The sequence below is a fragment of the Zootoca vivipara genome, chromosome 16 (genome assembly GCF_965207765.1).
Source record: "Zootoca vivipara chromosome 16, rZooViv2.hap1.1, whole genome shotgun sequence".
Lineage (NCBI taxonomy): Eukaryota > Metazoa > Chordata > Lepidosauria > Squamata > Lacertidae > Zootoca > Zootoca vivipara.
In genome coordinates, this window is record NC_142599.1 from 15078820 (window position 1) to 15093428 (window position 14609).

Consider the following 14609-nt stretch of genomic DNA (forward strand, 5'->3'; position numbering starts at 1 on the left):
GTGAAAAGTATCTAGGAGTCTTGGTAGACCACAAACAGTGTGATGCAGCAGCTTAAAAAGCCAATGCAATTCTGGGCTGCATCAATTGGAATATAGCATCTAGATCAAGGGAAGTAATAGTACCACTGTATTCCGCTCTGGTCAGACCTCACCTGGAATACTGTGTCCAGTTCTGGGCACCACAGTTCAAGAAGGATACTGACAAGCTGGAACGTGTCCAGAAGAGGGCAACCAAAATGGTCAAAGGCCTGGAAACGATGCCTTATGAGGAACGGCTTAGGGAGCTGGGTATGTTTAGCCTGGAGAAGAGAAGTTTAAGGGGTGATATGATAGCCATGTTCAAATATATAAAAGGATGTCATATAGAAGAGGGTGAAAGGTTGTTTTCTGCTACTCCAGAGAAGCGGACACGAAGCAATGGATTCAAGCTACAAGAAAGAAGATTCCACCTAAACATTAGGAAGAACTTCCTGACAGTAAGAGCTGTTTGACAGTGGAATTTGCTGCCAAGGAGTGTGGTGGAGTCTCCTTCTTTGGAGGTTTTTACGCGGAGGCTTGACAGCCATCTGTCAGGAATGCTTTGATGGTGTTTCCTGCTTGGCAGGGGGTTGGACTGGATGCCCCTTGTGGTCTCTTCCAGCTCTTTGATTCTATGATTCTATGAATGAATAGGAATGTGGCTGACGTAGGGCATATATGTAATAAAGCCCAGCAGTGGATCAGGGACCAGTGATGAGCAAAGCAAGCTCCTCAAGAGTTGTGCTCCCAGCAACAGCCAAGCAGCAACGGAGGAAGCCGCTTAGGCGCCTGGGGCGGCACGCCCAGGAACAGAGCAAGCCGCTCATAGGGGCGGGACTAAAAATGTACGTAGAGACTGTTTCTATCTCACTAATGATTCTGTGCATTACAAAGTAGATTCTGATCATTTGGGCCATTGTAAAAAAGGAAACAAAACCCCGAGATACCATCCTATTCTGAGGATGCTGAAACCCAGACACTCCAGGTGGTGCTGTTGGTTACCTCAGAAAATAGGCTTTGTTGAGATGGAAAGAAGATAAAGTCCCGAACAGAGATGAATAGTTGATGAAGGTGATGGACTATGCCAAAATGGCAAAAATGACCGAGAAAATCAGAAACCAGGAAGATAGAAACTTTGATAAGGAATGGGGGGGGGGGGAATTACAATTTACTTAAGGGGTAGAGAGGTTAATAAGAAAGGTGCTCTTGAGTTGACATAGCCAACGAAGGATGCCCCATGAATATGAGAGGCAGGAGGTGGGCAACCGTGTTGGAAGGAAAGTGTCAGTGCTCAGAGGGATACTGGACACCCACCCCACCCCCGTGCATCTGCTGCCCAACACGTTCTCAGGCCAAGAAGCCTCACCCCTCTCTTGGATTGGTCCGAGCGCAGCCGGCCAAAATGCAGTTTAACCCAGTGCTCTGAAACGAATCAAATGTCATCACACGCGGGATCAAACATTAACCTCGGGCCGTTTGGTGGCAGGCCAAACCAAATAGGATGAAGAAAGAGGAACACCAGGGGCCGTCCGCCCACCTTGTGAGGTAGCAGCGGCAGCCGGCAGCAGAGGAGGGACCCGGAGGAAGCCTCTCCAGCAGAGATGGGCAGCAGCTCCCTTTGGGACTTGGTGAGTGAGGTTCGAGGGGGTGGCTGGGGAAACCCAGCCAGACGGGCGGGGTATAAATAATAAATTATTTTATTATTATTATTGGTTTATTCATGTTCCATCTTTAATCACCACTCCCTGGAGCAGGGTCCATTCTAAGATCTTTCAGATCTCACACACAAGCTGGGCACCGGAGTTGTCTAGTTTGTTCGTTTCTGAAGGTACCTGGAGCACCGATCTGTGAACTCAAATATATTTTGCCCATCTTGGGGAGAAAGGTGTGTAATGTCAGAATAGGACCTCCTGGCAAGCTAGGGCTGAGTTTGCCCCCCTCCCACTTCCTGCATTCTTAAGGCACCTGTTACGACCACTTCTGTAAAAGACCGGGGGTGTGTGTGTGCTCCAAGCCCTCCCACCATGACGTTTCCATCACAGGGCAACCTTGTAAAAAAAGCACAACTCCACAGGTTATGGGTGAGGACAAAGTCAAAAGGCTGTCTGCCCAGTTCTCAGTAGAGGCAAAGCAGGATCATCTTTCTGTCTCCATTCCAAATGCATCACATGATGAACCGGAGTTTAGAATGAATTCTCACCTAGATATTTGCTCTCTTTCACCTTCCCATTTAACGTGGTCAAGATTGTGCTGCAAAGCCCTTCCTTGCACTGCGTGAGTCGCCCCACACTACCCCCCCCCCAATCCCCACCCCCACCCCGCAGTTTATGCTCGGGTCTGGTTTATTTTTCTGCCCTGAAGAGTGTTGAGGATGGATATCTGTTTCTCCCCAGGTTCAGCACCAGAGGCTCCTCCTCATGATGCTCGTCCTAGGAATTGGTGGGTCCCTCCAGGCTGGCTTCCAAGGGTCTATGATCACCTACACCTCTGTGGTAAGCAGCAAAGGGGAAACCTCTTCCGGTGGTTGGTGGAAGCTGCAAGAGAGGCTCCCCCAGAATTGCTCCTCCAAGGTTCTGCCTTTGCCAGAGTCTCCCAGAAAACAGACACGGATATTCTTACTTCCAAACCAGTGGGTCGCCAGCTGGTTTTGGACTACAGTTCCCATCATCCCTGGCCACTGGTCATGCTGGTTAGGGATGATGGGAGTTGTAGTCCAAAAACAACTAGTGACCCAAGTTTGGGAAACTCTGCTCCATACCCTGAAAAGGAGCGGGAAAGCGGGGCAGAGAATGGGCCCCAGCTTTGGTCAAGCACCACAAGGAACAAATCCGTTTGGCTGCTGGAGTTGACTTTTTCCTCCATGCAATGACCAGGTGTGTGATCTTATATTATTGCAGGCCACACTTTCCTCTCCTTTTCCCCATTTGCTTCTTGTTCAGCTCCCCACACCTCCCAAACTACTGGCTTTTCACAGGATCTTCTGGTTAACGGGGTTTCCTCTTTTTGCAGCACGTGAAAACGTTCATCAATGAGAGCTGGCTGGTGCGATCCGGGATGCCCGTCCACCCCGAAAGCCTCACATTGTTCTGGGCCTCGATTGTGTCCATCTTTTCCTTAGGGGGCCTCCTGGGCACTATGGCCAGCGGGTACCTGACAACAAAGTTCGGGAAGTAGGTACCGTATAAGTTTGAAACAAGCTGCTCCTGGAAAAGCGAGCTCGAGCCACAAAATGGTGTGCTGGGAATGAGCTGGCCAGGGCTCTGCTGGGAAGAGGAGTGGGCCTTGAAGGCTCCACAGTCAAGGCCCAAAGCGCATCCCAGTTGTCAGCTGACCAGAGGTGGGCTGTCCTGGTCAGAATATTCTTGCAACTGGTGACCAGGACAGGAATTCTTCATGCTGAAAAAGTAAAGGGAAATTCTAGCAAAGCACCTGTGTGCATTGTAGTTGCAGAACACTTAGGGGTTGGCGAAACCAGGCCCCGCTGGGGGTGCAAGCCCAGGAGAGCCTCAAAAATCACCAGACAGAGTATGGAGTGTATGATGTATATTAGGCTTGCCGTATTTCAAAATGTGAAAATCCGGACACAAAGTTGTCGAGCCTTTGTTTGCTTGTTTGTTTTAGTTTTGCAAAATTTCAAAAAAAATATTGAGCTACATTTAAGGAATTTCACCAAAATCTACACTTTCAACATTGGTTGTCATATGTCTGGATTTTCCTGGACATATCAGCAATTTCCGCCCAGACAGTTTCTGACGGCCAAATTCTGCATGTATGGCAATGGATGTGTGTGTTGTGCTACTACCTGTCCTTCTGTCATTGTGGCACAAAGGCATGCAATTTCCCCCCCTTCTCTTCTTGTGTGGTGCTCTGTATATAGCATGCTTAGTGTTAAGGTTTAGACTTACTGTAAGTTTAAGTTAAGTCTGCTGAAACTGGATTTCTTATGGACAGGGCCAATCCTGAACTTACTGGATTTGTGGCCATTATGCTCATTTGCCTTCAGCAGCAGTAAAGCTCTGCTGGATGAAATACAATGGCCTCTGGTCTATTTTGGGGGGAATCTTGCAACGTGTTCAAGTTTTTACTCTGCTAACTTATACATTGGAATCTGCTCTGGATCAATATTGAGTGGAATTCCACTGCTGCCCCTCATGGCTTCCTCCATCCTTGTGCCAACAGAAAGAAATGCCTCTTGGGCGCCAACCTCACCATGCTGTCAGGAGCCGTCATCATGGGCATCAGCAAGGTGGCCGACTCTTTTGAGCTGATCCTGGCAGGTCGCTTCCTGTGTGGCATCAGCACTAGTAAGTGCTCTCCTCCTCCGAGCTGCTCTGGGCTCACTGGCAGGGCTGGGTTCCTCTGAGCTACCACCTGAGTGATGAACTGTGGGGAAAGTGGACCAGCCTGCTCCCAAGTCTCGGTCCCTTGCTTCAGCGCAACCCCTGAAACTGCAGTCTCTTCCCCTCCACTTCCAGGTCCCCACATGGGTGGCGCTGTGGTTTAAACCACTGAGCATCTTGGAGTTGCCGATCAGAAGATCGGCGGTTCGAATCCGCACGATGGAGTGAGCTCCCGTTGCTCTGTCCCAGCTCCTGCCAACCTAGCAGTTCGAAAGCACGCCAGTGCAAGTAGATAAATAGGTGTCACTGTGGCGGGAAGGTAAATGGGGTTTCCATGCGCTCTGGTTTCCATCACGGTGTCCCGTTGTGCCAGAAGCGGTTTAATTATGCTGGCCACATGAGCCGGAAAGCTGTCTGTGGACAAACGCCGGCTCCCTCTGCCTGAAAGCGAGATGAGCGCCGCAACCCCATAGTCACCTTTGACTGGACCTAACCGTCCAGGGGTCCCTTACCTTTACCTTTTACCCCACTTGTCCCCAGTTTCTCCTCGTCTTGCCCCAGGGTGCCAATCATGGCCAGCTATCCCAGGGATAGGTTTGATCAGCAGGAATTCCACACAGGGGAAAGGGCTTTGCTCACCCCCTGCCTTGTTTGCAGAAGGTCCCAGGTTCAATCCCCCAGCGGTATCTCCAGCTTATTTGAGTTTTGAATCCTGCTTTTCCAACAACAGACGTTGAGCTTTGAGGGGCTCAACAATAATCTCAACAGCATTAAAGGCAACAAGCATCGCTGTCACCATAATATCAAACCCAGCAGTGTGTAAATAAAACCAACAGCAGCAGCAAAAATCTATTGAAACGATCGATGCAATTCAGTGAAGCCATCTCAATTCAAAATGTCCGAAACCCTGGAGAGAGCACAGCCAGTCTGGGTAGACAATACTGAACTGGTTTGGTATAAGGCAGCTTCTTCTGGATAACTTCTCCCAGATGCTTTTTGGGTCCTGCAATGCTAAGAGTCTCTTCCTCTCTCTGCCTTCACGTCCAGGTCTCTGTGTCCTTCTCCATCCTCAGTATGTCGGGGAAATTTCCCCCAAGAAGCTCCGTGGATTCGCAAATTCAACTGCCTCCATCTTCTGGAGCCTGGGGAAAGTCCTGGGTCAGGTGATGGGGCAAAGGTAGGGTCCTGCTTATCTACCTGTTCAGGTGCTTCCTATCCCAACCCCACAACAAAGTCTCTCTCTCTCTCTCTCTCTCTCTCTCTCTCTCTCTCTCTCTCTCTCTCTCTCTCTCTCTCCTGCCCCAACCTCAGATGACAGCCAGCACATGCTAGTTCCATCACCAGCCCGCATTGGCTAGCGCCAGTGCCACATGTACTCCTGATTTTAAACCACTCCAGGTTTCGCTGCTCCTCTGTTGTGGCACACAAAGCCCCTCCTGGCTTTCTGAAGGGATGGATGTCTTCTGGTTTGCTTTTCCCAGAGAGTTCCTAGGAAACGCTTCGCTGTGGCCGCTGCTGTTGGCCTCCCACAGCGTGACTGCCTTGCTCCAGCTGCTGACTCTGCCCTTCTTCCCTGAGTCCCCGCCTCACCTGTTCCTGAACAAAGGGGATGAGGAAGGATGCCTGAAAGGTAACTGGGTGCTCTCTAGGAAGCTAGAAATGGTTAGATTACAGAATAGCCTCCCTCAAGCATACTTGGGTACAAGGAACTTTGCGGATTTCAAAAGAGATCTTCATCCCATTGACTGTATTTAATTATTTTATGTGGCATGTTGGCTGTGCCACATGATAGTCAGACACTCCCCCCCCCCTGCCCTTGGAGATAATTGAGGAGTGGGTTTCCCCTTCATTTTCAGGGTGTGTACAACTTACATGTGGCTGCAAAACATGTTTTCTGAGTCAGATTGCCTCCACACCCCTGTTCCTTAACTTTATTTTATTTGCCTTCTCCTGTGGGGTGTAGAATAATAATAATAATAATAATAATAATAATAATAATAATAATAATAATATGTTATTTATACCCCACCCATCTGGCCTTGGCGGCTCCCAAGAGAATATTAAAAACACAATAAAACACGAAACATTAAAAACTTCCCCAAACAGGGCTGCCTTCAGATGTCTTCTAAAAGTCAGATCGTTGTTTACTTCCTTGACATCTGATGGGAGGGCGTTCCACAGGGTGGGCGCCACTACCGAGAAGGCCCTCTACCTGGTTCCTTGTAACATCACTTCTCGCAGTGAGGGAACTGCCAGAAGGCCCTCGGAGCAAAACGATGGGGGTGGAGACGCTCCTTCAGGTATACTGGGCCGAGGCCGTTTAGGGCTTTAAAGGTCAACACCGACACTTTGAATTGTGCTCGGAAACGTACTGGGAGCCAATGCAGGTCTTTCAAGACCGGTATTATGTGGTCTCGGTGGCCGCTCCTACTCACCAGTCTAGCTGCCGCATTCTGGGTTAGTTGTAGTTTCCGGGTCACCTTCAAAGGTAGCCCCACATAGAGCGCATTGGAGTAATCCAAGCGAGAGATAACCAGAGCATGCACCACTCTGGCGAGGCAGTCCGCAGGCAGGTAGGGTCTCAGCCTGCGTACCAGATGGAGCTGATAGACAGCTTGGCTCATTTGCTTGAGTTGTCCAAATTGCTTTTGTGTGCCTTGCATTGCTCAAGAGCTCCCTTTCAGTTCTGCCGCGGTTCCAAACTGGATCATGGGTCGGTTCCCTCCACAAAGCAAGGCTGGCCCCGGAGGAGGCATGGCTGGGGTTGTAGGGGCTTGAGAACCCCACTTACCTGCAGGAAGTTCGATGAGAGCTTGCCTGCCGCTGGGCCTCAAAGGCTCTGTGATAGTTGTAGCTAGAGCCTTTCCCGTGTGTCACCTGGCTCCCACGCGGTGGGAAGAATGGTGTGAAGGCCTCTGTTTTCTCTGCCTTCACAGCCATGAAGACCCTCTGGGGACGAGGGCCTCACCAGGTGGAGCTGGACGACCTGAGGAAGCAGCAGTCTGCCTTGTGGAGCACCAAGAGTGTCTTGGAAGTGATGAAGGATCGGGCCCTGCGCCGGCAGCTGTATGTCCTTTTCCTGTTGGCTGTGACCCTACAGCTGACCGGCATCCACACAGTTGAGTTTGAGATATTTCTCCCCAATGAGATGAGCTGCTTCAGGTTAAGGGTTCATCCACACTTACCTTTCATCTGTACTTCCCAGGCACAGGGTTGGGCTTTCCAGGGTTGGGTGCGAGTGGGGGTGTTCATTTTTTTCCTGGTGCTTCCCCCCAGGAAAACCACTGAATCAGGTAAAGGTAAAGGGACCCCTGACCATTAGGTCCAGTCGTGACCGACTCTGGGGTTGTGGCACTCATCTCGCGTTATTGGCCAAGGGAGCCGGCGTACAGCTTCCAGGTCATGTGGCCAGCATGACAAAGCCGCTTCTGGCGAACCAGAGCAGCACACAGAAACGCCGTTTACCTTCCCGCTGTAGCGGTTCCTATTTATCTACTTGCATTTTGACGTGCTTTCAAACTGCTAGGTTGGCAGGAGCTGGGACCGAGCAACGGGAGCTCACCCCGTCGCAGGGATTCAAACCGCTGACCTTCTGATCAGCAAGCCCTAGGCTCAGTGGTTTAACCCACAGCGCCACTGAATCAGAGCAAACAGCAATTCACAAAAACCCTATGCTCATTTGGTCCAATTCAATGGTAAAATGAGTGGATTTGGGGAGGGGGGAGCGCAGGAACAAAAATGCCCACTCAGACACAGACCTGTCCCTAGAAACGTGACTTCAAAAGGAGGTGCCTTCTGATAACTTTTGCCCACTGATTACTTACCAACATTTACCTCTTCACTCTTTCCAAGCACGGTCCTCACTTTAAAGCAGGCATCCCCAAACTCGACCCTCCAGATGTTTTGGGACTACAATTCCCATAATCCCTGACCACTGGTCCTGTTAGCTAGGAATGATGGGAGTTGTAGTCCCAAAACATCTGGAGGGCCGAGTTTGGGGATGCCTGATTTAAAGCTCTGTGTCTGAGTGCACTTTTCATTGTTCCAGGGCTTCCCCTCCCAAAAAAAAACCCCTGATCTTTAAAGCTCAATTGCAGCAAACATCAATCCATGGAAAACCCAAATTGATGTTTGCTCCGATTCAGCTTTAAAGATCACGTTTTTGGAGGGAGGTTGCACTGTATAACAAAAGGGGGTAAACGCTATGGAAAATCACAGAGATCCCCCCCTCTTCTCTATTGCCACCTGGTGTTGCGCGTTTATTATAATGCATTCAAAATGTGGTTTTTGAACTAATGAAGCTGAGTCCCAGGTTAGCTCCTCCTCAACTGTTCATTTTCTTTCTGCGGAAGTCCTGCTTGCTTCCAAAACTTGTCCCAAACACCGCCACTTGATTGACAAATTAACTTCCCTTCCTACACGAGTGAGGGTGAGGCCAGAGGTGTCCAGGGACCCTCCTCCTCCCCAGAAGGATCTCTGCAGGCAGAGTTGCTTCCCCTGATGGGCCCCCTTCTCAACGTGTGCGCCCCCCCCATTCAGATTTACAGCTACACATTTGAAGTCCTGCAGACGGTTGGTTTCGACAACGACCAGATCCCGGCCTTGTCTTTGGGGATCAGCCTCAGCGAGCTCCTCTCTGCCGTCTTCTGTGTGAGTGAAGGTGCTTGGGGAGGGCGCCCTAGGCAGGGCAGGAGAGCGGCATGGGGGTGGGGTGAACCCGGCCCCACAGGCCTCTCAACCTGGCCCTCAGGGATAGGCATGTCACAGGGAATTGCATTGTGGGGAAACTGACGCCAGACCTAGGCTGACCAAGTCCAGATGTGGAGTCCAACAGCCCTCCTGCCAGGCCTCTCCCAAAAAAGCCCCTCGGGAGCCCAGTACTAGGAGGGGTGGGCCCTGGCAATTGCCCACATTTGCCCTCGCTGGCCTGGGCCGGGGCTTGGTGGAGTACCCAGGAGCCATTGTAGAGCTCTCTGTGTCCTTTCTGTCCCCAGAGTGTCATCATTGAGCGTTTCGGAAGAAGATTACTGCTCTGGGGAGGTTATGGGCTGATGGCCACAGTGCTTGCTGCTATCACGCTGACCATCTCCCTGCAGGTAAGAAGGCAAAAAAAAAATTGAGGGTCAGGGTGTTTTTCTGTCAGCCCCTCACCTAAGATGTGGCCAGCGGTCGTCTCTGACCAAAAAGGCTGTAAGTGACCCAGGGGTGTAGCAAGGGGGGCAATGGGGGCGGTCCGCCCCGGGTTGCACACTGGGGGGGGGGGTGCCACCGCTGCCGCCACCGTGGAGGCCCCAATGTTGCCGCCATCCGCCACTCTGTTGAGTGGCATGTGAAGCAGCCAATGGGGCCTCGCCTCGCCCCTGGGAGGGGCAAGGCGAGGCTCCATTGGCTGCTTCACATGCCACTCAACAGAGTGGCAGGTGGGGTGGGGCCGTGCACGGAGCTTGCTGGGGGGTCCTCTCTTCCTCGCCCTTCCCCTTTTTCCTCCGTCTCTGCCGGACTGAGCCGAGCAAGGCATTTTACCGGGAGGATGGAGGCTCGGCTTTTGAGTCGCAGGGGCACGCGCTACCCCTCTACGTAGTGCCATGTGCAGCGTCATTACGTAGAGCTGCACACGCCGTTACGTAGCGACGCCCCACCCCCCCGGGGACACGGCAATTTGCTGCCCCGGGTGATGCAGCGGCTTTCTACGCCGCTGAGTGACCCCAGCACCTGGCTCAGAGTAGGGGAGGGTGAGGCTGGGACTGCTATAAGAACCATAGCTGCCAAGTCTCCCGCTGAAAAATGCGGGCTCTGCAGCGGCGCGGCACCGGGGCCGCTCTTCCCATGTGTGGGCACCGGAAATCGGGCAGAGCGGCACCGGAAGTCGCTTCTACGCATGCCCGGCGGCCATTTTGGTGGTGGCCGCTTGGTGATGGCCGCCACCATGCAGCCACCACCAAGATGGCCATCGGGCATGCATAGAAGCGACTTCCGATGCCGCTCTGCCCGATTTCGGGTTCCCACACATGGGAAGAGCGGCACCCAAAATGGAGGCTCCCTGGCAGGTAGGAAATCCGGGGGATTTCCGGGATTTTTCTCCGTTCAGGAGAACAGCGGGAAACGGAATAAAATCTGGGAGTTTCCCGCGAAAAACGGGATACTTGGCAGCTAAGGTAAGAACTTGGTTCCTGAAGTTGGTGGCTGGGAACCCACGGGATCTGAACCCAGAGGTTGGTGGTCAAGAGCACAGATGCCTCATGAAAAGCCAGATTCACCAAGGGTGTGTTTGTGTGTCTATCAAGCATCTCTGCTGCACCTTAGGAGAGAGGCCCACACATCCCTCCAACCTGCGCCCAGGGGGAGCCTCAACTCTCATGAATGAAAATGTGCTTTCATTTCAGCATTCCTTCTCCTGGATGCCCTACTGCAGCCTTGCCCTGATATTCTGCTTTGTGATCTGTTTTGGAGCCGGCCCAGGTCAGTGATGGGGCACTTGTTCATATCGATAGGCAGTTTTTCCACCCAAAACCCTCAAAGAAAGCTATGGAGTAAAAACTGACTAATTTAACTTTAAAAAAATAATAATCAGTGAGTTCTTTGATTTCATTTGATAGCATGGCAGTTGGGGAGACAAATAAGCAAAGTGCCCTAAAAGATTATCCAAATCTGGCTTCATTTTCAGTTTTAGGGCATCGAGCCAATCAAGGTTTCAAAAGTTCTTAGTGAAGCACAAGACTACTTCTCAGGCTACTGTGCATTTCACACCATAAAGGTGTCTGTAAAACCTCCAAAAACTATTGCATTCCTTCTATATCTAATGGTGAGCTGCCAATTCATCCTAAACATTTAACTTCACATTCTGTAGCTTATTATTGTTGTCATTATTATCTAGTTTTAGTGTTGTTTAAAATTAGCTGTGCAGTCATGCAATTTGTCCGGAATCTATTGATCTTCTCATAGACCAGGCATCCCCAAACTGTGGCCCTCCAGATGTTTTGGCCTACAACTCCCATGATCCCTAGCTAACAGGACCAGTGGTCAGGGGTGATGGGAATTGTAGTCCAAAACATCTGGAGGGCCGAAGTTTGGGGATGCCTGTCATAGACTGTAATATATTGTGGGCTGTCCCTTTGCACTAGAACATAAAATTGCAGCAAACAGATGGTAACAGTTTTGCTGCTGCTCAACCGATTAATTGCACTCAGCAGTGATTGGGGGGCAAGGGAGGGGGGAAAGGGAAGGGAAGGGGTCAACATCATGCTGAGGCTCCCTAGGCTGCCTGAGCGGGCCCAGGAAATTGGGGGGGAGGTCCAATCCTGGCTGCAGCTGCGCCTTTGCACAGGAAGCTGAGTGAGTTCCAGACAGTGCAGGATCCAGCACAGTGCAGGATCAGCCTCTCCAGTGCAGAGCTGGGAACTTTGCCCCTCGGTTCCTTTAGCTATGGGTCCTGGTGCATGAGGGCTTCCCTGCAGCTCAGCTACAGCCCACCAGACACGGGGACCTTTCCCCGGCTGAGTGTCAGGCTTCGGGGAATTGGATCCCTCCCCCAGTGGCAGTAAATAAGCAGATCAAACGAAAGGAGTGTTCTTTCTTTAATAATCACAGCGAGGTAGAAACGAATGCATATCTCTCTAGAAATGGCGTTGCTCCCAGTTAAGGTTCACCCCTTCTGTCTGCATTAATCTACATCATTCCTACATCTGGTAATCTGAGCTTGTTGCCGCTGCGCTTTCTGTTCTATCACTCTCAAAGCCCGTCTAGTCTTAGGTGAAGGGGGGTCAGGAATGCTTTCCAAGGACACTGAATCTTCCAGTTGTCTCTCTCTCTCCTGGTGTTTGCTCTTCTAGCTGCTCCTCACCCTGTATTTCCCAGCTTTCCCCCTCTGGATGATGTCCCTCTGCAAACCACTGTTCCAAATCAATACTGCCTTCTTCCCACCGGGAAGGTTCAGGAGGGGGGTGCTCCCACCATTCCTCCTCACTCCAGCCCCTGACATTGAGGCCGGGTAGGCAAGAGGAGGTTCACCCCAACCCCTCCTTTGGCACAAGAGTCTCCCCCATCCACAAGTGCTTCCCCCACATTCCCCCTGGAGGCAACATGGTCATGAAAAAAAGATGGCTCATGATGTAGAGCTCAGTCGGTAGAGCATGAGGTTCTTAATCTCAGGGTCGTGGGTTCGAGCCCCAAGTTGGGCAAAAGATTCCTGTATTGCAGGGGGTTGGAAAAGTTGACACTCGTGGTCCCAATTCTACGATTCTATGAAAAAGGCTGGAATCTGGAGCTCAGCAGCTGCAACCTCAGGAAGACAGAAGCCCACGCTTGGAGGGCAGGGCTTGGGGGTGGTGCCGGCTGATGAGCCATCCACTGCCGGTCTCAACCCCCTGCCCCCCAGTTCCCCTCACTCCCCAGCCCCGGGCCCAGCACCTTCCTCTCCATCACCAACAACAGGGCCGTATTTTCACTTGCCACGTTCTGAGTGCCATGAAGCCTGTGGCAGGCGTGAGTACAGCGTCTGTTCCAAGCCGCTTGGCGACTGCTGGGGCATCTGAGATGGTGGGAGAGGCTCCCTTGGGTGCTCTTTGCAGCATCATTTTCTAGCCCGGTGGTGGCAGCAGCAGGAGCGGCCCTGACCTCTGCTTCCCTCCTCAGCCGGGGCTGGGGCGTCTGTGAGGATGGAGATCTTCGACCAGTCCTCCAGGTCGTCTTCCTACGTGATCAGCGGAGTCTTAAACTGGATCGGATTCTTTGTGATAGGAATGGTGTTCCCATTTGTTGTGGTAAGCGAGACTTCTCCTGATGGTTCCATTCCCCTCCCTGCCCCAGTATCCTGCTTCCGCTGCAGGAAGATGGCAGGGAAGGTGCCGCTGGGCTGCATCAATTTGCCTAAAGAGGTTTGCAGGGTGGTGCGAAGTTGTCATTGCAAAGGCTTGCCCTGTTGGGAACGGCAGGGTCTGTATGGAGATCACCCAAGAAGCAAAGTATCCGTGGAAGGAGGAACCGATCCAGGCTTGCCTTATAATTCTGTGGGGTTGGGGTGTGTCTGTTTCCCCCTCCCTCCCTCTCCAGGAACGCATTCATCAGTTCAGCTTCCTCATCTTCATGGGCACTCTCTACATTTCCGCATTCGTTATTTACTTCATCCTGCCGGAGACCAAGGGGAAATCGATCCTCGAAATCCGAGAGGAGTTTGATGAACTCAATTTTAAGAAGAAGCGGGCTCTGGGCTCAGAAGCAAGCTTCGCAGGAGACCCTGTGCTCTGCACCAAGCTATGACGGAACTCTCGGGGATAAGGAGGTCAGAAGAACTCTGTAGGTGAATCGGGCCCACTTAGCCCCAGCTTCCTGCTCCTAGTCTAGGTGCCCACAACCAGGGCCTGAGTCCATCTACCCTGCCTGCTTGTGCTCCCCAGCCACTAGCTTTTCCTTCAGAGGCAAACCGCCCTTGTGCCTGCTTAGAAGCAAAGCCTCATAAAGGTGTGGGGAGAGATTCATAATTATGAACAATAGTGGAACAAAACCCGATCACTGACGCCAGTGAGACAGACAGTCATGACAGGCGGAGCCTTGCCAGGAATGGCCCCTGGCTTAGGAGTCTGCTCCTGCCAGGGATGGCTGCCACCTCCTCCTCCTCCTCTGCCTCCAGGCTCAGCTGTGGGATTCAGAAAGCGGCTGACTCTGCTGCCGTTTCAGGCTGGTTTGGGACCAATTGGTTTTATTGCAGGTTTCTAGCTGGTTGGCAAGATCCTGATCCATTTCATTAGCTGGATATTTTAAAAGATGCGTTGCTCCGTTTTCCTGACTTTTGTGATATGTTGTAACTGTTATTTTATCATGCTTCGGAAGTGGTTGTACTCTGCTTGGAAGGACAATGTCCTAGAAAGCAATTTAGAGAACTCTTAAGGGGAAATAAACAAACAAACAAATAAACAAACCAACTCCAGATCATTTATGAACAAGTTTATAAGTCTAATGCAGAGCCTAGCGGGGGCTCAACTCTGCTGGGCAAATGGTCCGTTCATTCATCCGCTCTCTGCTGCCTCTTCTTTTAGCTAGCCGCCCCTCCATAAGAGGACTAGCCCTCTCTTCCCACAGGGGTTAATATTCCTTTCCTGAGCAAGGAGTTGGAGTGGATGGTGTTTAGAGTCCATCAATTGACACATAGTGGCCCTCCCCATGAAAGACCAGTTTTGCTGGAGTCTCTGAGGAAGTCTAATCAAATCAACCTGGGGATTAATGGAGATTGTTGGGCTGAAGCTAATGAAAATAACT

The 14609-nt window shown here is 51.4% G+C and overlaps 1 protein-coding gene across 1 annotated transcript; it reads left to right on the top strand.

Annotated features, from left to right (window-relative positions):
* Nucleotides 1-1544: 1544 nt before the first annotated feature.
* On the top strand, nt 1545-14595 carry LOC118076037 (solute carrier family 2, facilitated glucose transporter member 11-like). The gene is made up of 12 exons (XM_035098541.3): nt 1545-1646; nt 2412-2510; nt 3028-3188; nt 4198-4322; nt 5406-5535; nt 5840-5988; nt 7295-7476; nt 8898-9008; nt 9353-9454; nt 10742-10817; nt 12990-13117; nt 13407-14595. Exons 1-12 carry the CDS (start codon nt 1620-1622, stop codon nt 13611-13613), a joined length of 1497 nt encoding a protein of 498 aa, XP_034954432.1. The 5' UTR covers nt 1545-1619; the 3' UTR covers nt 13614-14595.
* The last annotated feature ends 14 nt before the right edge of the window (nt 14596-14609 follow it).